At 35.1% G+C, this 26,319-nt stretch overlaps 1 protein-coding gene and 1 long non-coding RNA gene across 8 annotated transcripts in view; one reads left to right on the top strand and one right to left on the bottom strand.

Annotated features, from left to right (window-relative positions):
* LOC120610426 (uncharacterized) overlaps positions 1-5,809 on the top strand; it is a 38,710-nt gene extending 32,901 nt beyond the window's left edge. For both annotated transcript variants that reach the window (XR_005654929.1, XR_005654928.1), the window contains one exon: positions 3,412-5,809. This is a non-coding gene — a long non-coding RNA (uncharacterized LOC120610426). The remainder of the gene's footprint in view (positions 1-3,411) is intronic.
* The window catches only part of ARHGAP32 (Rho GTPase activating protein 32), a 277,299-nt gene that overhangs the window by 8,795 nt on the left and 242,185 nt on the right, over positions 1-26,319 (bottom strand). For 3 of the 6 annotated variants that reach the window (XM_039872712.1, XM_039872711.1, XM_039872715.1), the window contains 9 exons: positions 18,312-18,414; positions 16,818-16,962; positions 16,284-16,366; positions 9,514-9,621; positions 9,088-9,233; positions 8,457-8,652; positions 6,722-6,921; positions 3,105-3,176; positions 343-1,221 (listed from right to left, as the gene is read on the bottom strand). In XM_039872712.1, coding sequence (XP_039728646.1) covers positions 343-1,221; positions 3,105-3,176; positions 6,722-6,921; positions 8,457-8,652; positions 9,088-9,233; positions 9,514-9,621; positions 16,284-16,366; positions 16,818-16,962; positions 18,312-18,414 — 1,932 coding nt within the window. The remainder of the gene's footprint in view (positions 1-342; positions 1,222-3,104; positions 3,177-6,721; positions 6,922-8,456; positions 8,653-9,087; positions 9,234-9,513; positions 9,622-16,283; positions 16,367-16,817; positions 16,963-18,311; positions 18,415-26,319) is intronic. The other 3 variants (XM_039872714.1, XM_039872716.1, XM_039872713.1) reach the window with 1 other exon arrangement.

Genomic DNA, 26,319 nt, shown 5'->3' with positions numbered 1-26,319 from the left:
GGCTGGCTGGTTAACTTGTAAGGCTATAATATAGATATTTTATTAGCAGAGAAAACAGAATCAAGAGCTACGAAGCTGTGCAAAAAATTATCCATGAATTCTGACTGTCCAAAGAGACAACGGGACTTTATGAAGCTTGGAAGCAGGACCACTGGCCCTTTGGGGCATTCCTGTTTGACTGATTTTAATTTAGGGCTTTGAACCATCAGCACCACCAAGAAATACATTCTCTTTGATTAAAGGCTAGCTGTGGAGCGAATTCTCTCTTAAAAGGCACAGATGGTACACAGGATTGAAGATCCCTCTTAGCTTAAGGAAAGAATGGAGGAAAACAAATGGTACCTGTCTGAGTCTGTCCAGAAGGTACGGCCTTACTCTGACTGCTTGAGATGGACTGCTCCTCCTTTCTTGGTGATTCTACTTCTGCAGCAGCCACCTGGTCCAGGGGCTGGGCTTCAGACTCGCATCCTTCTCGGGCCTCTCTCTCATTTGTTTTCACCTTTCCTACCTGGGTGGGGGATCTATTTATGACAGCACTTTCGTCACCGCTTCTGTTCCAGGCGGGAGAAGATGCAGTCTGGGCTGCTGTCGTTGAGACTGTAGCAATGACTTCTGACACCCGAGAAGGAAGGGTCACTGAAATTGGCTCAGATATGTTCATGGAAGGTGATTTACTTAATTTCCGTCCAAGCTTTGGAGAGAAAGCATAGACAACCTTTTCAGTAAATGACGATGGCTTAGACGATTTCTCTTCACTTGGGCTCAAGTCCAGGGTAAAGAATGGGCTCAGTTTCTCCTGAAGCGGAGAGACGGGTTCAGAACTTGCAGTGCTTCCTGGAGTCTGAGACTGGCTACCACCTGCTTCCATATCCTTTTTATTGATGCTTGATTTATCCTTGGAGTACCCTAAGGAATCTAAAAAGGAAGCACCACTTTCCAGACATTCTGTGTCAGCCTTAGGAGGACTGCATTGAAATGACATTGGATCAAAATCCAGGCTGGCTACTCCAATGTCCGGTGGGCTCAAATCAACATCCTCAGCTGAATGAGGAGACACCAGAGCTGGAATATGGAGCAGCCCCACTTCCTCCTCACTTTCATTGTCGTGGGGCAGATTGTCATAGGAATTACAGCGGTTCCCCAGCATTTCTCCATTAAAAGAGGCACTCAGTGCATCACTGCTAGATCTGGGTCTTCTGGGTCGGAACAGCTTGGAGTCACCTGGTAAAATGGAAACCAATATCTAAGTATGAATGTCACAGGATCACCATACCACAAGTCAACTATTGAGTGCACATAGGGTGAGAAAATATTAGTTCTCGTTTTCTCTCAAGTTACTGTCTCTTGGGGCACATAGGTGGAACTTCTAAACCAAATGCTAAATAACGAACACATTTGAAATAATCAGAGAGAGAATGTAGTAGTTGATGGTTTCAGTGACAAAAAGGACGCAGAACTCCTAGGTTCTATTAATAGTCCAACACTGACTCCTGTTGTGACTTTAGGCAAGTTTTTAATTTTTATTTGTGTATTTTATCACATATGACTGGTGAGGTAGAATTAATTATTTTAAATAGTACTTTGGATATACATACAGCAGCAAAAGGTTTTTTTTGGATTTTTTGGTAGGGAAAAATCCTCAATACACTGAAATTTTTAAAAACATAAACTTCTCAATTAAAAAGTCTCTACAATCCCATAAAGTATTAACATATATATAAGTAAGGAATTTCTTTCAGATACTTAAAAATAATTTTACTTTTTTTCCCCCTTAATAAGAATAGGCTTTAAGTTTCTCAGGAAGGGTCCTAAAAAGTGGTTGAGCATTACATAATTTTACGACATTGCTAAACATTCAACTGTTAAAAGTACTCTATCTCAGCAATTGATTACAATTAGAATTGTCATAGTGAAAGGGTACTATAGAGAGGAAGAAACTGTCTTAACATAAATACATTTACTAATACAGTGGCCACTTATAAATACATTCACTAATGCAGTGGCCACTTATAAAATTAATCCCTACTCAAACATTAGTTTCTGTCTAATATCAGCACCTACCCAGCCCACTGCATTGTTTTGTGAAGAATTCTCTTAACTGCAGTGAAATGGAAAATCTTGGAAAACCCCTAAGATGATAAACACCCAACTAAAGTGATATACGAGGATTTCTTCAATCACAAGCCATCGGTCAATGAGGATGTGGCAGTTGGAAGAGTTAAACAGAGATGAGAAAATTGACCAGGACAATGACATCCCAGGGTACTTCAAAAGAGCATGATTTGAACATCAACAACTTAAGGAAAGCACTTGGGAAATGAATGTAGCTTTTGATAACTTTTATAAAAAGGGCCTTCTTTACAATCCTGCTGCACAAGCCAAACAGGAAGTAAAGGATGTCCTATCTGCTATTAGATGGTTTTGTCAAAAAAGTTTATTTCCTTCCAAGTCAGCAGTGAAGTAATCCTTTGTTCATTCTAAAAATTAGTAAACAGTTACAACTATAACCTGCCTTTTACTAAATAGAAGCTAAAACAAACTTATTTTCAAATTTTTAAATTTTGTTTTTCAAGTTACAATCAAACCTTTTTGCACTATATAGCATAAAATTTTGATCCCCATTTTAAGCAGATCCACTTTAAGTTGCCTTCTTCTGGGACTAACTATCCTTAGATAATGAGGACATCCTATAATCAATCTGATCTATGAAATTTAACATCTGGTTAACCCACTTGTAAAACAAAAGTCTACTGGTCTGAATATCAAAACTGCTTAATTTTATACTTTGTAACATTGTGCCCTCATTGTGAAATCTAAAAAAAGAAATACAAATTTTCACTGGGCATTAATAAATATAAATGGTTACCTTATAACATTTCACCAATTTTTATACAATTTGAATAGCAATCATGTCAAAAGTGAAGAAATTAAAAACTGGTACCATATTAAAACTTCAATGGACAACATTAAATAGGTGCTAGTATTCCTAAGAAATGATAGTCTATAGCCTATTTATTAAGCATATATTTATAAAATATTCTCAACTGTTGTATTCTTTTATGAAATATGTTATAGGATAAAATGATCGATGCTTTTAATCTTACCATCAACTGCATGGAGAGAAGTAAGAGACTCTTCACTTTTAGCTGAACGAAGGGTTCCTTCTGCCCTGCCACCTTAAAAATCAAAAACAGAGTGAAATTTTATTCATTGTTATATATGCAGTGTAAGGGAGCAGTGCTTTTTTCTATACATATTTAAACTTCCAAGAGTGATTAGCATATTCAATTTAGTATATTATATAATGTGTTGTTCTCAAATGGTTTCCTATGTGAAAAATCTCTTTTGAAGAATTATAAACTTGAGAATAGAGATGAATTAAAAAATATCTTCCTTTTATATTTCCTAAAGACCAGTATGATGTCATACTGGATTTAGGTGAGCCTTAAATCCAGTGACTGGTGTCTCTTTAAGAAGAAAGGATACAGAGGGACAGAGGAGAATGCCATGAGCAGACTGAGGCAGAGGTCGGAGTGATGCCACGGCAAGCCAAGGAATCCCAGGGGACACCAGAAGATGGAAGAGGCAAGGAAGACTTTTTCCTTGGATCCTTTAGAGGAAACATGGCCCTACTGACACCTTGATTTTAGACTTTCAGCCTCTAGAACTGTGAGAAAATAAACCACCCAATTTGTGGCAATTTGTTATGGCAGTACTAAGAAACCAACAGAGGTATTTTAATTAAACATGTTGAATCTGATTTACATATCTTCATCCTTTTTCATTTCTTGGCAGGGCTCAACACTGCTGACACTTTCTTTTCAAATCCCTCCTCCACTATTTCTAGTGATAGCACTTGTCTTTTGCTCTCTGCCTACCTTTCTAATCATTTCTTCTCATTCTCCCTTCATGACAACACTCACTGCCTTTTCCCCTCCTTAAACACTGCTTTTCTCCAGCATTCAGCCCCTAACGTGCCTCTCTCACTCTATAGGCTCTCCTTGGGCCATAAAACCTATCTCTAGTATTTTAACCCTTAGCTGTTGCTGATGACTTCCAAGAATGTATTTCTAGTTATATTAAACACCTTTACTGAATTCTAGACCTATACTACTAATCACCTCTTGGGCATGTCCAATTCTCTATGTCCAAAATAACCACAGTATTTTATTTCTCTCTCTTATTCTTTAATCAAAATCTGAAAAGTATCTTTGATCCCCCTTTTTTTATCATCCTTCGCAATCATTTGGTTACCCAGCACTGTAGATTCTGCTTCCTAAATACCTCTCAATACTATTTCCCACTCCCATTGCTACTGCTTATTCCAGACACTCATTGTTTCTTGCCTGTACAAGGGTAACTGTCTCCTAACTTATTGTCCAGCCTCCAGTCTTATTCTCTTGCCAAATATTCCTTCCACTACTGCTGAAGTCATCTTTCTGAAACCCAAACCTGTTCATGTTACATACTGAAGCCATTCAATAAGCCCCCACAGAATGCAGAACAAAACCAAAACTCTTTGGCAAGCATACGAGGCTGCTAATGATCTGAACCTCTTGTTGTACTATACTACCCAGTCAAATACTTTATAGTTCTCTGTTTCACACACAAGCACACACTTTGCTCCCATTTCCTGAATGGGAAGCCCTACTTATCCTTCAAATTCCAGGTCAAAGTTTATATTTTCTGACCACCAGCTCCTCTCCTCATATGAATTGACACTTTCTACTATAATTATCTTGAACACACCTCTATATCAATAGCTGTGATTCAGCATGAAATTTATTTTCTTACACATATTACTTCCCATATGACTTCCCTTCAAAGTAAGACTTTGAAGGCAGAGGCAGTGCCTTAATTTTCTTACTTTGAAGGCAGGGGCAGTATCTTAATTTTCTATTTGCAGAGGCTGCTATCAAAATATCTAGCACATGCTTAGTACACAATTGCAAACTAAATGAAGGAGAAATTCATGAACTGAACATTATATTTCTAACATTATCTGAGAAGAAAGTACTATTATCCTTCCTAGATGCAAAAGCTCTTAATATCAGTAGAACATGGGTTTTAAACCCTTTTTAAAAGAGTAGTATTTTTGGCTTCTGGTCAAAGTGCCAGAGTAGGTGGATGCTGTGCTTACCCCCTCTCATGATCATGTCAAAATTACACTAAACTGCAGAACGAACATCATTAAGAGTCACTTGAAGTCTAACTGAACAGAAGTCCTTTAACTAAGGGCATATAGAAGAAGCCATGTAGAGACTGGTAGGAGAGGTGGACACATGAAACTGGATGGTCCCACACCCGTGTGTGGTGGTTAAGTATCAGGAGGGATATCTCAGCTGCAGAGTTTCCCCACTGAAGAGCGAGGGGTCCTGGCCCCACACCAGGTTCCCCAACCTGAATTTCCAGTGCCAAGAAGAGAAGTCCCCATAACTTCTGGCTATAAAAACCAGTGGAGATTGTGGCTGAGTGAGATAGAGGACAGCTGGAGTGCCAGGCCTTCCTCTTAAAGGGCTCACACGTGGACTGACTTGCTGATGGACTCACTTGCTCTGAGCTCCAACACTGGGGCAGCAGCTCAAAAGGTACTCAGGGACATACAAGAAGGAACTAAATTGCTTGGCTTCAAGGCAAGGCCTGGAGAGGCAGCTTTCTCCCAGACAGAGGTATTGGCAGAAGCCACTGATTCTCTGTTGAGCCCTTCCACCACCCACTGATGTCCATCCATCAATGGATGAATGGATAAAGAAGAGGGGGTACATATATTCAATGGAATATTACTCAGCCATAAAAAAGAATGAAATTTGCCATCTGCAACAACATAGATGGACCTAGAGGGTATTGTGCTGAGTGGAGTAAATCAGGCAGAGAAAGATAAATACCATATGATTTCACTTATATGTGGAATCTAAAGGACAAAATAAACAAAACAGAAACGAAACACATAGATACAGACAACACTCTGATTGATGGATGCCAAATGGGAGGGTGGTGGGGGGATGGGTGAAAAAGAGGAACGAATTAAGAAGTACAAATTGATAGTTACAAAAGTCATGAGGTTGTAAAGTATAGCATAGAGAGTACAGTCAATAGTATTGTAATAACTGTATGGTGTCTGATGGGTACTAGATTTATTGGCGTGATTACTTCATAAGTTATATAAATGTCTAATCACTATGTTGAATACCTGAAACTAATATAATATTGTATGTCAACTGTAATTAAAAAATAAAAAATTATTTTTAAGAAAGTATTTTCAACAACAGTAATAGATTCATTTTACTCAGTAAAATACTCTCATGAATGAGTCATCTAGGAAAAAGATAGCTTCTTTGATTATAAAAGTTATAAACTTGAAAGGCATTTTGAAACATGATTTTGCCTTTTTATGTATCTGTAAAAATATAGATTAACAAATTTAAACACCACAGCAGTTTTGTTATTACCAACAATATACAAATGATGTTACAAATACATTGTGAATTTTTATCCACATTCACAAAGTATATAATCCATACAGCTCCTCTAAGAAATTAAGTATTGTACATATTTGCATATAATTTATGTATTTGAGGGTAAAGATTTGGTAAAGAAGACAAGTCACATGTAGCAACACAACTGTGGACATATCATACTGAAGCGTGTTATAACAGTACACTGAATACATATCCACAGGAAGGGAAGAACCGCCACAACCGCATGAGAAGTGTGGGCCCACCGTGCAAACTGCCCTGGCAGCAGCGGCATGCAGGGAAGGCGTGGGGGCGCTGACCTTTCAGGGCCACGGCTTTCATCTCTGAAGGCTCACTCTCATTACGTTGCAACTTCCGTTTAGAAACCGATGATGATTTTCCCAAGTTGAAAAAAGAACGCCAGCTGCCCACGGGAGATTTTTTCATTTTATTTTGAGGTCTCCTCCTATGAGAGAGAAAATGATCTGTATCAGGATATTCAAAGGATGATCTTTACTTATGGAAAATGAACAAATGATGGAAAGAACCAAACAGCCAGGAGACGCACAACTGAAACAGTACACATCCACCATCCATACAGCATACTCTATGCAGTGCGGCTAAGGCACTGTTTGGATTTTAATATTAGTAACTAGTTTCACAAAAATAATTTATACAGATTTTCATATTTAGGTCTAACCTCACAATCTGGGCAATAAGTGAGAATAAGATATATTTGGGAATAGGAAATAGTAAAACTCCAAAAATAAAACAGAGTTAGAGAAAATGATTTTACATGTGAGTAAGGAGACTTAAGCCAAAACTGAAGAAAAGTACTAAAAATAATAACTAACATATACTGAATACTAGGCACTGTGCTAACTTATATGTAGTTTAACTTATATGTAGCTGAGGAAATTATGACACTAAGAAGTCTAAGAAACTTCCTTAATGTTATAAAACTAGTACATAATGGAGTCGAAGTTGGAAGCCAGGACGATATGTACCACAGTAACTACTCTCATGATTACTACTCTATAGAGATTTTTGAGAAAATTATGGAGCTAAAATATAAATTCAAGAAGCCAAAGACAAACGCAGAATGACAAAGTAGTGCATGTTCTAACTTTTTATTTTTAGGATATTTTTAGTCATGGAAGTGAAAGGAAGTTAAAGAGGTATACTAAAATACGGGAAGAATAAATTCTCAAGTTTTATTAGTACTACCTGATCTAGGTAATTGAAATCCTGATACTCATGTGTAATAGCCAAAGGAGCAAGAGAGATATCAAAATTAACTTACATACATTATAGTCTTCCTACTAAATCTTAGTAAAGATACAGAAACCATGTTATCATTTCTTTAGAGAAACAGAGACTTTCAAAGCTGGAAGGCATATTGAGAGAGTAAATTGCAGTGGTTCTCAAACTTCAGTACAAATCAGAATCACCTGGAAGGCTGGATAAAAGATTGATTGCTAGACACCAGCTCCACAGTTTCTGATTTAGTGAATCTAGGTAGGGCCTGAGAATTAGCATTTCTGGTAACTTCCAGGGGCTGCTGGTACAGCTGGTTGAAGGTTCGCACTGTGAGAAGCACTGGTTTATTCTAAACTTAATGTAGAACCAATGTCAAGTTGTTATTCATTTATTACTTTCTGAATAAGCCATTCCAACATAGTTAATTTCTGAACAAATTTCTAGACAATGTATCTCAGAGAGAAAATTGTACCCTATATAGTGGAAGTGTATCATTTTTCCTAACAATCTGCCTTGTGCAATTGACTTTCTTCTTCCTTAAAAAGATAATGATGTTGTAAAGCTTTTCAAGAATCATTTGCATCATTCTCTGTGAAGTATCATCCATAGTCAAATGAACAGGTTTTTCTGAGACTAGCCCCAAATCAATATAGTAATATTAAAATACAAAAGTAAAAGTAAAAGAAAAGAAAAGAACACATAGCCATGACATCACATTTAAGAGGATTTAATGAATTTTACCTTTCAAGTGGGAACTCGATGATGGTATGAAATTTTCCTTGAAGTGCAGCAGGTCCTTCTCCTACTTCAATATATTTATTTTCAGTCACAATTGGAGAAGTGACCTGAGCTTGTGTTCGTGCCTGGGCTTCCTCCAATGTCAGCAGCTTGGCAGATGGAGAGGAAACCAGCAGGGACTTGGGTCTTGATAGAGAAGCTTTGGAAAGAAAGAAAAACAATGAAGAGAGTAAAACTTTTCTGCATGGGGAAAAAATATAAATATGTGTAAGTGTGTGTATACCAATCTATCTATCTGCATGGTTTTAGATTTTCTTCATTAAGCTTTTTAAATGGCAAAAATAATTGGGCTTTATACTAAGTGGGGAATATAAGGGTGATATGCCAGGGTGCTAACAGTGACACATACACACAAGTGTGTCCTGAACTTAGATCATAAAATGGTCTAATATGTGGTGTTCACTAAGTATATACAAAATAATTGTTAAATTGTGCATTTTGGGAACTAGGCATAAATTAGGCACTTCCTACCAAAGACAAATTTATTAAACTGAGATAAGAAATGCAGGTTTCCATTCCTTTAGAAGGTTAGATGCATGTTCCTGGTAGTAAACAAAACCCATATGAGCCATACCTGCCCCCTCCTGAATGACTGCACTGATTTTCCCACTAAAAAGGACATCTACATGATTGAGGATGAATTCAACAACCACTGACTGGATTCGCACTTCCATGAAAGCCGCTGTTCCACTGAAGCAGGCAGATTCTATCTGTTTTGATCTGTGGGGAAAACAATATTACTATCAGAGAGTCCCAAAGACAGCAGTAGTCTTAAAGGGCATTTTTTTTTTTTTTAACGTGTAAATCACAGACTAACCAGAGGAAGAAAACATACTTTCACAGTGCCTTGGCTAAGCCCCAATTGCCTGTTTTGGGGAGATGCTCATAGAAACAACAGATTAGTTTTTCTTGTAAAAATTGTCCTTAAGGAACACTGATGAATTAGACTTTTATTTAAGATGACTGGTTCTATTCAAGTCATAAGTCGAATTCAACTTACCTGAGCAGGTTTGGAGCCCAAACAATTGCTAGGTTTTTTGCATGCATGTTTGTGATGGAACAATAGTCAGCTAGAAGAGACAAGTGTCTCATTAGGAACTCCAGTGTTCTGGAAAAGGAAATACAACACATTAACAAAAAGAAACATTATGTAGCAGTACAGAGCCTAAAAGCTCCAGTAATTAATCAATAAATTTTCAATGGTAAAACAAAAAAAGAACCATAGAAACCCGAGCAAATTTTTGTGCTGCCTATTATGTTTGAATATTATTACTATTACAGGGCAGTGAGAAGAATATGTGAATTGCATATTCTACATACAATAATTACATCTATGAAATACTGAGAAAAAACGCCTAAGGTAGATGCAGCAAAAAATGAAACCTTCTACAGGACTGGCTCTGAGAAAACAGTCTTAGTTTTTTTAAAAAAAAAAATCTTTAGGAATATTTGTTCCTGGCTGTCAGATATCTAGTTTCAAGGACACCAGTGAAGTGAATCCTCCACAAAAGCTAGTTTCTAGACAAATGATATCACAAAGTTATGCTATTCTACTTGCAGCAGACAAGCTAATAGGAAAGGACTTAAACTTTAAATATATAGATATTTCTCAATCTTCTGTATAAAAAAACAAAAATGTTTCACAAGCCTAAAAAGAGTTAAAAGGAAAATTCCAGCAGGCATCAAGGGGGGAGACTATTTGAGCAAATAATGTGCTTTTAAAAAGAAGCCTACTCCAAATCCTAATTATCCTGGTTAATTGTATACATTCTAGTTTTGCTTTATTTAAACAACAAATATATATATACAGAGAGACGGGAGGGGAGTGGAGGGAGATAGGTGTAGCTAGATATAAAACAACATATATAAAAAATTTATTTTTGGAAATAAAGTATGATCAGCTTAAATGTAAGTTAAATCAGATAAATACACAAAGATAGAACCTATCAACTACCACATCTCTCCAAATGTCCCTACCTGAGTATACAGGAATTAAAAACTTAATGATAATGAATGGGAAATATGTTTAAGACTTTTATTTGAAACAGTCAGAAAGTTGAATTGTGGTCGACATATGAACCTCAAACATTCAGAAGAGCCTAACAAGAATTTGAGAAGAAAAGGAAGATAACAGCTTGAGGCATTGTTCAAGGTGCTTTTACAGAGAATCTCATCGAATTCCCACAATAGCCAGAACAAGCACAGGGTTATCATTCCCCATTTTAAAGAGGAGAAAGCCAAGGTTTGCCCAGGTTACACAGACAAGCAGTGTTAGGTTTCAAATCAGGGTTGGCTTGTCTCTAATATCGCTGCTCATTTAACAGAATCTACTGTAGCTGCTGGATGGCTAAAATAGGAATTCTCTGTCCCTCTTGTACATAGTTAAATAAGGAAAGAAAGACAAAGAGTGAGGTTGGCCTGAAGACAATGTAGAGGTAAGAGGCTTGAGAAATATGTTTAGAAAACAATGTAAAATTTCATTATTTGGAGTGGGGGCAGGTAGATGAAGAAAGGGAAAGATTAAAGTACTTCAGAAATGTATTTTACAAAAAATGCAAATTCAAAGAACCTAAGATTACCATTTTATTCAGATATCTAATTATAAAGATGCTTTTAAAAGCCAATGGAGAATTTTAGTCAAGAGTATCATAAATGAGCATTTTATATCCAGCAGAGTGTAAACTGCATAAACCTTGATGGAGTACAATTTAGAAACTGCCGTATGTTGGGAAGAAAATTTTAGTATCTTTGATTTCTAAGAATTCCACTGTCAAGTGTTTATATTAAAATTCTCCACAAGATTCATTTAAATGGATGGTCCTCATAGTAGTGTTCAAAACTGAGAGAAACCCCCTGACCATATAAATAGATTATAGGTAAATCACATAACATATGGCCCATCCACATAAAAGAACAGTATTAAAAATTATGTTTTTCAAGAACATTTCAGAAATTAGGAAATGTGAATGTTAAACTCTTTAAAAGTATGGATAAAAAGAAGTATATAAAGTAGGAGATATGCACACAAATTATGTAGAAGCTACACTATAAAAACACATTACATAGCAGGTGATATACGACAAGGGATTATATATAGGTAGAAGATGTGTATAATCAATATATATATAAAACAAGAGGGCATACATGGTAGGTAATATACATTAGGAGATAAAGAGAACATTAGGTTATACATCCTACATATAAATATACATATATCTGGAGGCTATAAAATATATAGTATACTAAATATATAAAATGTATATGCAATATATATTATTGAACATTTACTATGTGCAAAGTTCTGTTCTGAAAATATAGTGACAATACACAATTCATGACCTCAAGAAGCTTGTGTTTTAGAGGAGTTATCTATAAAATAGGTAATATAGTATATATAAGAAACATATAGGATATATGTATGACATATAATATATAGCAGGAGAGATAGGTAATGTTCAGTAGAAAAGATCATATAGATATCAAGGGAACTATATATGTAATTAGTAGGGGAAACAGCTCATATTACTGAGAAATATCTACATATATAATAAAGGAGAACAGATACTATGAAAGGGAAAATATAATTATAGTACATAAACATAATATAGTAGGAAAGCTATATCTATAAATATAGTATATATGTGTATGTGAGATATACACTTATGTTTACGTGTGTGTGTACAGATAAAATACATAATGAAATGAATACAGGGATATATGTAACAGATAACAATGATAATAATGATAATTAACTCATATAAATAGCAGTTATTTAACAGGCCTCATTGTAAGTAGTTTTCCTTTAATATTTATAACAATCCTATGAGAAAAGTACTATTATCTCTATTTTACAAACAATGAAATTGAGCCCAGAGAGGAAAAGGAACTTGTCCAAGGACACAAGGTCATACGGCTAATATGGGCAGTTTGGCTCCAAAGTCCCTACATTACAATGTTTATAATATATAGATATTATATATACTAGGTGATAGAAATACATTACATAGCAAGGGATAAATATACAAGAGATAACACATGGTGGAGATTCATTTATATAAAACACATAGGATATATGTACTTCACCATATATGTGTACATATATAACATGCATGTATATACATGTATATAATATATGTGCATGTATATAATACATGTACCTATATAACATGTATGTTTATACATACTCTACATATGATACATACATATACATATAAACTCTTTATATAATAGAGTATCTTCTTACAGATGTTCTCTTAATTCACCCACAAGTTCAATCCTCTCTATAAAATGTACTGATTGGTATCCAAGACACAATAAATTTTCTGGTTAATGGGTTTCTCTGTGGTATTCCTGACCACCTTAACTAATATAATTTGAATTATAAGCTTACCTAAAATCAACTTAAAGTGTTTCTATAACTATTTATGCAAGGTTATTTTAATTCATAATTAAGTTAAATGCTGTTAATATTTCTAAAACTCAATTTTTAAAAAAAATTCTGTGAAAATTCAGTTGAAAACTTTGCAAAGTCTTAATAAAAGTGAGCTGCCAAATGAGAGAGAAGCAAATACTATGATGAGCAAAGAATGATTTAAACAAAACAAAACCTATAATTATCAATAGTATTCTCACACAGAGATTTTATCCATGCAACAAGACTAGGATGCTATAAAGGAGGGATATTCGGAGAAACAAAAAAGGGAGGGAGGTATGAGAGAAGAAGGGAAGGAAGGAAGGAAGGAAGGAAGGAGAGGAGGAGCAGGGAGGCGGAGGAGGAGAGGAGGGAAGCTGAAGGAAGAAGTGCTGTTGTTATTGCTGAAGGAAGGAAAATGGTAGCTTAATGGGGCAACATGGAAATGAAAAGGAAGAAGGAAATAAGAAGGAAGCAGCTGGCAATGAAGGAAGAGCTGAAGGAAGAATAGTTATAACTTCAGAAACAAAATCTTTTTCTCAAAGAAGTTAGTTCCTAGAAATAAAATTTTTTCAAATCAAGATATGGGTTGGAGGAAATCCATACATGGGAAACTGACAAAGAGAATGTGAGAGAATTAAAGAGTTGGTTTAAAAGTTACAACAATTACAGAAAGAGAACAGGGAAAGAAAATAGAGAAGTGGGATGAGGTTTAAGTTGCAATGAAAGTATCAAGGAGATAAGACAATTTCTCAGAAGTTTCCAGAGAGAAAAGGCCCATCGAGTGCCCAGAGGAAAGAATGAAAAAGAATCCACTCCAAGATGAATCAATGTGAAAACTGACCACTAGGTATGTTCTAAATTTAAAAGCATGCAGAGTGAATATAAACAAAGCAAAACAGGTCATATAGAAATGTGGCAGACTAGTATCTGACTTTGCTGGAGCATTTTGGCTTAGCTGACAATGGTGTAATACCATAAAAATTACGGGGAAAAAATTACCGACTAAAATTCTATAGCCAACTACCAATCAAATGCAAGAGTAGAATAAGAGCATTTTCATATCAAAGTCTCAAAACATTTACCTCCCATACGCCTTTCTCAGGAAGCTACCAAAGAAGTGCACTAAAAAGCAGGGAGTAAAAATAAGAAAAAATGTCATCAAGAGACCAAGAAAAGACGGGATCTAACTTGTGATGGAGGGAGGAAGGGGATTTCCAGGATGAGGGTAAAGTGTTGACGGTGGCATTGTACATCTGGAGAGCAATCAGCCTGGACCGAGTAGTGGGACAGAAGGACCTAGGAGGGATGTTTTCATGCAGGTAAAAAAGGTGGCTCGATATGTCTGCAAACACTAAGAGAACATTTTTAGTTCTATTAGAGAGTATGGAGGATAAGCTGGTGATAAATAGAAACTTACAAGCCCCAAATGGGCAACTGCTCCACCAAAACCTACAAAGTTATCCCAGAAAGAAAATATAATTTAGTATAGGTACAACTGTGAATAAAAGTTACATAGTTATTACAATGCAGATAATGAATACTGATTTAACTCCAAATGTCGAAATAACTATACTATGAAAATGAAAGAAGGGGAAGTTTGTGTTTGTGTGGTATTGGGTGGGGAGGGGTAAGTTATAAGAGAGTTATATCTTCTCTTACCATAAAAGAAAGACAAAATATAGTATCTAAAAATGAAAATCAAGAAATAAAGCATGCTGTTTAGAAAGAGAGGAGTAAAGTCCAGAAGAAAGAGTTAAGAGTAATGACTTCTGAAAAATAGAAATTAGAAATGAGAAGGTGTGGAGCTGGAGACTGCTATTGTTCACTATCAGCTTTACAAACCATTTGACTTTTAAAAACTATATATGTTTCTTTTTTTTTTTTAATTTAGAGGAAAAGATATATTTATTTGGTACCTCATGTAAAACTACCAAGAAGTCTTGGCTTAAACTAATAATCTGTCTTCTTATGCATTGTCCATAAAAAAAAATAGTAACGGCCAGGTTCACATTTGATCTCATTTTCACATTTTAAAAACTCTCCTAAGAAGGTATTATTAGTATTCTTTTCACAGGTGTGGAGATTGATGTTTAGGGGGGTCACATAGCTGGTAAGTGATGAAGTTGAAAATTCAAACTCAGGTCCATCTATCAAAGCCAATATTCTTTACACTGCCCTAGGTTTCTTTTTCCAGTAAGTTAATGTCTTCTTCCCCTTGAAGATATTCTTCAATAACTGTGTAGTGATCAGATTTGTCTCCTCGGCCTCTTTTTCAGGATTAAGTACCTCAATTTCTTGAGCTTACTTCACAAAAGCTCTTCTGAGTTTTTGTTTGTTTTGTTTTGACTCTGCACAGGTCCTTAATACCTCTTTAATTTCCTCGCCTTCTTCACAGGCTACATTAACAGGAGAATGAGTCAATGCTAAGCTACCTTCTGGCTCTTCAATATCATCAGTTTATAGCTATAGTGTTGAAAAATGTATTGATTTTTAATGTTGATTAAAAATTTCGATGTTGACTTAGAGCCAAATTTAATGCTGATTTTTAAAATATACATCTAAACAATGTCATTTTGAAAAAATCGGCACTAAATTATTTGTGTATTACTAAAACATCTACTGAATTTAATTTCTTGTCAATAACTAAAATTAATTTTTTTTTTTTTTACTTTTTGTATACTAAAATCCATAAGATGTGCTGTTTTCTTTCTCTTACCAATTTTGTTCTGGTCTTCTCAGATACAAACAATAATATTTCTGAGATTCTAAAGTAACATACAAATTAAATTGGGCTTTTTAAAAGTAGCAACAACAAAACCATAAACAACTATAAAACCTAAAACAAACCAAAATAAAACAAAACACAGGTTTACAGATTATCTTAGAGTCTCATGAAGAAGAATTCTGAGACAAATGTTAAATTTTGTGGTTCTATGTGGCTTGAACACCTTTTGAAAAACAAAAGAGGGTTAGAAAAAAAAGGAAAAAGTAAACAGGCACCCAGCAGTGTGTCCATATTTTGGATTCGAGCAATTCAAAAGTATTCACTACTGTGGGAATATACACCAGTACCTTCACAATATCTCTGTGTCTCAAAAAAACAAACACACTAATGAACAGGTTTAGTCAATTGTCCATTCATTCATTTGACATTTATTAAATGACTATTGAATGCCAAGCCTTGTGCCAAGCTCTGGGGACACAAAGACAAATAAATATGAATGTATAAACAAAGGAAAGTTTAAATAATTGGTACTCTCAAGAAAATTTAAATAGTTAGAAACCCAAAGAAAAAAGCACTTTTACACATCAATTGACATCTACTTTTGGCTGGTATTTCATGACATGTGGTTTACCTGTAGTGTGGAGGGGGTAGTTGTTGGATGACATCATGAATTTTTATCAGCCTTTCTTCATCTGTTGCTGCTGAAACAGCATCCTGTAATAATTATAATACAAAATAAACTAGTAGGCTTTGATGGTAAAAATAAAAGTTCTTCACTTACAATTCAGTTTTCACTCTATCTACAATTTGAGGCTGAATGATGAGGAATCACCATATAGGATCAAGGAAGTAAATTTGTTTCCACACTATGTGAACATTGAAATATATTAAACAATACTTTTTAAAAAACTTTATTATGGTAACCAGTATTAAAAGTGATAAGATTAGTGGCTCAAAGTCAGAAACTAAAAGAATGAAAATGTGGAAACAGCAAAGACTATGGACTAGCTAGCAATAAATGCCTTTTGCTTTTTTTGTTTCCTTTAATGAAACCATTTTAGTCATACAACTATTTCTTACATGATCAAATCAATTTTTATACTTTTTGAACAAAACCATAAAGAAACTCCAAACAGAACTTGATTTAAAAGTGACCTGTACTCACCGAAAATTTCTCATACAGCTGGTAGGTGAGCAGAGGGTTTGGGAGCTCGCGGAAATACAGCTTACAAAGGGAGCCCACGGAATGTATGTCTTGAACATAAGGTTCTTTTGTCAGGTCGGGGACATGTTCAGAGTCAAATTCATGGCTAGCAAAGACAGAAGAGACACAAAATTATTTTATGAGGTAAAAGCAAGTATATGACTTTAAAACAGAAAGCAAAAGCCCAGTATTAACCTTTACCTCAGTGAATTAATGTTTTCTTCGAATGATTTTATTTTATATAAGTTATATCTGGACCAAGCAGTAATTGAATGTCTGTCTGATTATAAGACAAGCACTTTTCTATGTGGAAATTAAGGTAATAGCCCTTTATTATTAAAATGGACCACAATCTCTGAAATGCATATGAATGAGCAGGCCCTAACACACAGATCTGAAAACAGGACTCGTAATTCCTAATGGTTTGAATATCTAATTTTAGAAATTCTAGGAACTAGGGTTGAGTGGCAGCTCGTCCATGAACAACTATGCACAGAAATTCCTCAGATACAAGAAGTATGGTTCAGAAATGCTTTATTGTAGAGGGATAAGAAAGCCAGAAACAATATAAACCAACTCCCGGCCAACATCAAATTTTAACAGATGGTAAAATCTGTAGCATTAAAGTGAGTGAAAAAGAAGTTGTGCTTAGAATAGTAAGATAGATTAAGCTCACTCTCTAGGTTAACTAATATTAATCTACAGGTATGAAACCACTTAACCTAGAGGATTAGTATGTATGGACAATCTAAATATGACACTTGCTGAATGTGAAACTAAAGACTAGAACTGTCTTTAGTACAAGAATCAACTTAAGTATTTTCCAAAGATGTATTCTTGAAAAGAGAGACGAGCTCTGTAGTCCATTAGAATATTAAAATCCCTATAGAATAAATGGAAATTTCCATGAACCGCAGTGAAAAATAAAGAAAAAATATCATATAAGAATAGATTAGAATCTAAGAGATTGAGCAAAAGTAAAATTTCTATCGCTGGTGTAAAGGATACCACTATTTTTATCTGAGAAACTAATGAGAATGTGAAATATGTAACACATACTTTAGCATACACTACAGAACTAGTTTCAAAGGAGATCAGAAAAGTTTCTCTCTCATCAATTTTAATTAAGAACTACAGAATAACTCTACTATAACGTAAATTTCATCTCTCATAGTTGTCATGGGTTCAAATTCAATTTGCTAAAATCTTCAAATATTGTAAAGACACAAAATACAAGTATTGAAGAAGTTCAGGAGACATAGTTTTCTCATACTACAAATGAAGAAATGGCCTTTAGGAAAATAAACACAGAGAACAATTGAAGATTATTTCCTCCTTTTTCTAAACTATCTTACTGAAATTATGATTACCAATGTAAGAGACTTAATTTTGAAATAATTTAGTTTTTATGCATTATGATAGGAATGAAAAAGAAAATGCCATATAAAGCTTTACCGTAGTCTCTGGATATTGGAGGCAACGCCAGAGAGACGATATATTCCATCCACAATGCCATACCTCTCAATGAATGCTGTACAGCTTTGAAGAACCTGGGGTACTAAAGAGAATTTTTAAAGACATGGATTAAATTGGGAGTATTCAGTAGAAACAAAGTCACCAAAAACTGAGAATATCTCAGTTCTCATAAGCAAAATTAAATTTGTAAAATTAAAATTATAAAGGGTGGAGATTCATCTACCACAAAAAATGAGGAGAGCATATTTACTTAATTTCAGATCTCAACTAGAAAACTGGCTCTATCTTGTTACATTAGGTAAGTGAAAGAGCTCATATAGTATTCGGATAGTTCCTCTGACATCTGCAGTAGGCTTTAGATCACGTTACAACAAAAGTGAATTGTTTAGTACTAACACCATACCAGATTAAAAAAAATATATTTAGCTGTTCAGCTGAATTTCATACATAGCAAATGAGTATGTGAAGTTATATGCTTATCCTAATGAGATAATTGCCTATAAGTACTATAAATTTTTACTTTCAAAAATTTCTTTTATCTTTTCATAGTCAATGTTAATTGTAATTATCCAATTAAAAAAAAAACGCAACATAATGCAAAGGTCAAAGCAATTTCAAACAGATGAAATCTTAATTTCCTGCCTATCTTTACATTATTAATTACTAACCTTCTGACTTAATATTATCAGCTCATTATAAAGGGCACTTCGACAATAAGAAGAAAAGCGTACTCTTTTTCTGGTTACCTCACTGAATATTTGATATAAATGGACAGCTATTCTGGGCCTATAGTCTAGAAAAGAACGTTCATAGTATATGATAAAAAAATTTTATAACCATTCAAAAATGTACAGTAGATGAAATCTGAACTTTGTTAGGTCTTCCTGCCTTTTGTTGTCCTTCCTGCATTCTAGCTTTTAAATTCTGCCAGATCCTATAACTTATATTTAAAACAAACTCTTTAGCTGTGATTATTTTTTTAAAAGCAGCTGTATTATTGAGCATGTACTATTTGCCAGGCTAAATGCTTTACAATAGATACTCTTATTTAATTCTCACAGAAATCCATGGGGAAAGTTCTATTATCACCATTTTACACAGAGGAAATTGAATCTTAAAGAGAAACTTTTACCCAAGGGCAAGCAGGAAACAAATGGCAGAAATGAGATTTTAAATAAAAAAAATCTAAGTACAAAGCCAACTTTTTTTTAACTTCGGCAATATACTGCCTAGAATATAAAGTCCTTCACGATTTGCACTTATTTATCATATTTCCATATTTCTCAATTCTAGGCCAAGTGAAATCTTATCTTTTGCAACATAAACCAGTCATTCTTTAAGTCCCTCGATTTCCTGGGAGAGGAAAAAAATGTTCTTGGCCTGGACTCTCCCTCTATAACCACCTTCTTACACAAAAATCTTGGCTGCTGTTCAAAACCCAACTCAACTGTCACTTTTAAGCAAGTCTTCTCTGAGTATCTCCAAGTAGAGGTAGCTAGCTGCTCTATGTTCTAGGTGCCCACAGAACAATTTCATTTTGAATTATTATTTATTTGTTTATACAACTATTACCCCTTCTTAGTCCAGCTTTTAAAGTGCAAAACCCATGCCTTATCTTTGTATATTCAAAATCCAGAAGCACTGTCCTGACACAATGTACAAAATTAACAAATGAACTAATTTACAGGTATATTAATTCATTTTAGTTAAGCTTGACAAAGTTTTCTGACCAAGTTAGCAGAGTAGGGATCTTAGTTTTCATATGAAACTATATTAATTTTCAACAATTTGCTTTGTACCTCTAAAAACATTCAAAAATTTTAGAAATGAGAAAAGGAATATGTTTATGTGGTGCAGATGAAGGGCAAACAGAGTTGCTGGGTACTTTTTGTGGCTTGACTTTGATATTATAAGCAATCTTCATGTCACAGTGATATGCAAAATATAAAATATCATTATGAGTTTGAGTCGCATTTCTAATATCATTTTATCAATGATAACCTCAGTGCATCAGGCTTCAATCCTACAAACTAGATGTATAATAATAAAATTTGGAGCTGGAAAATTTCTATCACCTACTTCAAAGGGAATATATTTAGAGATTACTGAGATAATTAACATAATTAAAGAAAGAAAAACAGGGCTTTAATTTTTTTACTTAAAAGATGCCTCTCATTATATATGCACCAAATTAGCATGCTAACTCACCCAGGTACACAGAAGGTTTGCTTTGGAAGGAAACCATTCAGAGCACAGGGTTTTATTTCTGTACTAATAGGCTCTCCTAGTATGCATTATAGAATTTTCATAAAAATTAGCTACCATCCATTAAAAAGTATAAATAACTTTCCTGGGACTCTTACAACTATGTGATATTAGAGTCATACCTGCTTATGTGTTCTCAAAAATAGGCAAAATTTAAAAATATAAGGAATCGGAAGTCTTCCCCTGATAATATGATTAAGCCTCTATAGACATAATACTGCATGGAAAACATTTGAGTTATTTCTTTACACTTTATGTTTCCTAAGTAAAAGGACTAAATATCTATGAAACAATCACATAATGGGGCTTCATAAATAAAATTACATAACTGAACATTGCTATTACTTAGAATATTGAGAGAGAAACAGGGCATTTAATTAAAATAGGTAGCAAAATGAAAGGAAAAAGCATAAACTTTCATTCTAAAGAAAAAAGAGTAGAAACTGAAGAACAGTATCAGAAGACAAAAATAGAAAAGATCTGGTTTCATTTTTACTAACATATAAGAAAGCAACATGAGAATCCAATATATCAAAAATAAATCCTAGTTAAAAAGGCATTTTATTAGCCATCTTTCCCTCCCCAAATCATCTAATAAACCACTCTAGTGCATATTAAACAATGACTCAGTGACATATGAGAAAACTCCAAAATGGTTCTGCCAAAAGGCAGAATTGCCTCCACACTCTCCAAATAAAACACTTCTGATATATTTTACACTTTTAATATTTTTATATCATCATATGACAACATTATAAGAAGTAAAATTTAAATTAGAACTGCTGACCCTTAAGATTAGAGGCGTAGCTAAAAGAAATATGACAAGAATTGATCCTTGATTTTTCTTGACAGTTTTAGTTTCATTTCTGTTCTTAACTCTTCATTGACTCATTCATTTATCAATCATTTATAACATCCCTTCTATATATCAGTCATCGTGCAAGCATTCTATAATAAAGATGAAAAAGCCAAGTTCCATTCTCAAGGTGGTGGCTTCCAGGCCAGGAGTACAATGGTGCTGTGTTACTTATTAGAATGTGCATCATGATTTTTGGTTAAGGAAAATATGATTACCTAAAGGATTAATTTCAGGGGTTATTTGGGCCTTGCTTTTTCCTAGTGTGCTCTCATTATAAAATCCCTGTATACTTACAATAGTTAAAGAAAACAAATAATACCTCTTGCTGAAAGGGCCAAATAATCTCAATATGTCCAGGAAACAGAGTTTCCTCACCTGGAGTTTCAAATTATTTTTTATATTTTGTACAAAATATAATTTCACCTAGTTTTCTATGAAGTTTTCATTTTTTTTAAAGCAATTTGATTTCAAATCTCATTTTAAGGAAATTCAGTTTCAAATATGTGCAGCAAATAAAACAAGTCCTATAAAAAAAAAATCAATGACAGCTGAAAACTCTGCTATACTAGAATAGATTTTATCACAGTTATAGAATGCATGAACACTGTAGTTACTAAACCTGTTATTTTCAGAAAAAAAAATATCTTGGCATCCATCACCTTCTCCTATCATACTTACTAAGAATGGAAACACATCAGAAACTTCTAACTAAAACTTGGTGAACTGGTGTTTGAGAGCTAACGATCATGGCAGAACAAACTGGAAAACCCTCTCTCATATTATCATATCCAAGCAAGGTTGAAACAAAAAGAGATACAAAAGAAATAAAAAAGAGAGACAGAAAAAAAAAGAAACCAAGAAAACAAAAAACATTTTGGTGCTATAATTAAGGATGCCCATGTAAATGACAAATTAATCTGATCTAGCCACAAAAAAGTACTATGTGAGTAGATTTTTTAAAAAATCAGTCCTATAGATAACGGTGATACTACCTTTAATCAAATCAATTATCGCATTGTGGCCTGTGAGATCATCCTAAGTGATTTCTGGCTCTAGGGATCACAAACAAAATAATTTCAAAAATTATCAGGCTCCTATATGATTTCTTACAACAGTTTGTACAGAAGAAACAGGTTTGTCACGTGTTCCAACAGGGAGCTGCTCAAAAGTTTAGAAAGTGTAACAGGATAATCTCTCTATAAAGTAGATTATTCACTACTCTATAAAGTAGATTATTCACTAAGAATACAATTTAGAGAATGAGTCACATAGTGAAACATTATTCTGATATGAGCTTCCTTCTTTAAAAAAATCTTGTGTAAAATCTGTTTTATATAGAGTAAGGATGCTATTTTAAATAAACTAAAACAGAATAATCAAGAGGAAGAACGATTATATACATTATATATCTATCTATATTTATATCTCATCTCTCCTCACAATTATGTATATACTATATCAATATATCATTCTTCTTCCTCGTGATTATTGTTTTCACTAAGATTTTAAAATATTATATATAATATGTTCAATTCTACTTGTTTTAATTTAGACTTTAAAACAGTTTCTATATATACATACGCACATGGTATAACTATAGTTACTAACTACATACAGTATAGACAAAGTCTCAAAATTTTCTAAAAATTTTAATTTCCACATTTATTAAGTCAAATACAAACTAATAAATCAATTTAATAAAACCATTTTATTTCTTACTTAAATTTATGGTTAATAAATTTCAAAGGTTTCCCCTTTCCTGTTAGTCTTTATTTGCATATGAATATGAATATCTTTCATATGAATATTTATTCACTTTTACCATGCCTAAACAGTACATTATTTTAATATGCCAACTAGAATGTACCTGATCTCAGCCTTCAAAGTTTCTTTCTATCTTTTAGAATTTACCAAATTACAGTTATACTCTAACGTCACAAGTTAATTTTTTTTGTATTTCTAAACACTTAGACTTTCTCCTCTGCATCGGCCTTTAGCACAGTTTTTTCTTCCAAGACTATTAAATTCATTTCTAATACTCTTCTAGTATTTTTATCTTTTTAATTAAAAAATCAGGAAAACTAAGAAAAAAATAACAAAAATATTCTCAACATATAATACTCTACCATAATTATATTCATTTTACATATCACTGATTATCTGTACTTTTTTTTTAACCCTTTCTTGTTTTACATAAATCCTTTTAACATTTCTTGTAATATTGGCTTGTTGGTGATGAATTCCTTAAGCTTTTTCCTGTCTGGGAAGCTCTTTATCTCACCTTCCATTTTAATCAAAAGCCTTGCTGGGTGGAGTATTCATGGTTGTAGATTTTTGTTTTTCCTAACTCTGAATGTTTCTTGCCAGTCTCTTCTGGCTTGTAAAGTTTCCACTGAAAAATCAGCAGACATTCTTATGGTGGTACCCTTGTAAGTAACTAACTGCCTTTCTCTTGCTGCTTTTAAGATTCTCTGTCTTTGATCTTTGGCATTTTAATATAATGTATTGTGGTGTGGATCTGTTTGAATTCCTCGTTTGTTACTCTTTGTGCTTCTTGATCTTGTATGTCTAATTACTTTGCCAAGTTAGGAAAGTTTTCTGTCATCATTTTTTCAAATAGATTCTCAATCTCTTGCTCTCTCTCTTCTCCTTTGGGTACTCCTATGATGTGGATATTGTTACACTTAATGTTGTCCCAGAGGTCTCTTAAACTATCCTCATTTTTTAAAATTCTTTTTTCTTTTTGTTGTTCTGATTGGATGTATTCTGCTACCTCGTCTTCCAGTTCGCTGATTTGATCTTCTGCTTCGTCCAATCTACTGCTGAATCCTTCTAGTGTATTCTTCAATTTAGTTATTGTATTCTTCATTTCTGTTCAGTTCTTTTTTATGGTTTCCATGTCCTTCTTTATGCTTACTATCTCTCTGTTGAGGTTCTCATTGTGCTCATCCATTCTCCCCCTAAGTTTGTTGAGCATCTTTATAATCATTGTTTTGAACTCTGTCTCTGGTAGGTTGCTTGCATCCATTTCATTTAGCTTATTGTCTCGAGTTTTCTCCTGTTGTTTCATTTGTCGCATGTTTATCTTTTCCTTTTATTAGCCTCTCTGTGTTCATTTCTATGTGTTAGAAATATGTGTTTCATCTCGGCTTTGGCCAGATAGCCTTGTGTGGAAGGTATCCTGTGTGGCCCAGTGGTGCACTCTCCCTGATCCCCTGTGCTGGGGACTCTGGACGTGATCTTTGTGTGGGTTGTGTGTGATCTTCTGTTCTAGCTAAGCCTTTACTGGTGTTAGTACATCAGTGGATGAGATTAATGCTCAGACTGACTAATTGTGGGAACTGGCTGCATCCACAGAGTAAGAGTTGCTGTGTGGGGGCTGACCCCGCTGAGTGGGATTTGCCCTAGCAGGCTTGATATTTGTTGAGACCACCCTTTGTGTGTACCAGTTATGGGACTAGTCAAGAGTTGCTCTGCTGTGGTCTAGTCCATTGATTATGTGGCCCCTTGGGAGGGGCTCCCCAGTAGGCCAAGGCCAGCCACTGCCTTTGATTGCTCAGAGATACCTGGTAGGAGCTACAAAGCAATCTGGAGATGGTTGTTGCCTATGCTGGATCTATAGGTAAGTGAAAGAGACAATGCTGTAGGCAGCAGTCTGGTTATCCCCCATCCCTGATGTAGGGCAGTTTAGCAGAAGGACCACTGTTCCTCAAGGCCAGAAACTGCCTGTCTGTTGCCCGTAAGTCTCTGAAACTCGAAAAGCCTTTGGGTGACATGCATGTTAGGTGATGCAGGGACCCTGGTAGTCTCCTGAATCTATTGCAAAAACTTCCCCCTGCCACTGCAGTGTCAGTTTACATGCCAGCACTGTCTCTGTGGCTCCCTGTACAAGTTTAATTGTAGCAAGGCCAGCTGTTGCCCACCTTGAAACTACAAACACCAGAGCCCTGTTTAAGAATTTCTAAAGCTCATGGATGAGTTTGTGGCCCACCAATGAAAGCTTCTCCTGGCTTTGTGTGGGCGGCACGAACTGAGTGCTGTTGTTTGTTGTTGACTTTGTGACCCAAGAAAGGCACAGGATGGGACTGGGTTGCCTAGAAACAGGCTTGTTGCAGGTAATTTGTGGGTTAGGTGGGGCGTCACCTCAGTGAGGCACAGGGTCATCAGGCCTACACAGCACCAGTTTTGCTGCCAGCTCTGGGACTGCAGATATCACTGCACAACCTACTGTCATCTGTGATGGGCACATAATACCCCTGAGGTCTGCCCAAGCAATACTGTATTTCATGCTGGCAGCAGTGATCTTCCTGTCACTGTATTCCCTAAACTTTACTCACTTAGCTGGCTGAGATTTGTTGACTGCACAGAATGTGTCACCCCAAGGTAGGGGCAGCTGCCTGTTATCATGCCACGGGTACTTTATGTATTGGTTGGGGCAGGATCTTGGAGTCAAGAGCCATCAGGCCAATAGCCTAGATTTTCTGCAATGTGTCTGCCCGTTTCCACAGTAGTGACAGATCACAGGGAGATAAGCTGCTGCCTGGGGCGGTCCCACAGACCCCTGTGATTCCCCTAAGAGATACTGCAGCTCATATAGGTAGCAGCGGTCTGCCCGCAAATGTTTTCCTTGAAATGTGCTCACTGCACTAGCCAAGGTCTGTTGCCTGAACAGAATGTGCAACCCCTGAGAAAAGCAGGACAGGGGAGGATGCCCGTCAATGGGTTGCAGGCACTTTGTGGCTTGAGTGAAGCAGGATCTGAGAAAGACAAAGGCCATCAGGCCAATACAGCTTCAGTTTTGCTGCAACTTCTGAGCCCGCACTTTCTTGCTGTAGTCACATATCACAGTGAGACCAGCTGCCA

This window comes from Pteropus medius, unplaced genomic scaffold (genome assembly GCF_902729225.1).
Source record: "Pteropus medius unplaced genomic scaffold, Ma_sr-lr_union100, whole genome shotgun sequence".
NCBI lineage: Eukaryota > Metazoa > Chordata > Mammalia > Chiroptera > Pteropodidae > Pteropus > Pteropus medius.
This window is presented reverse-complemented; position numbering and strand designations above follow the sequence as displayed.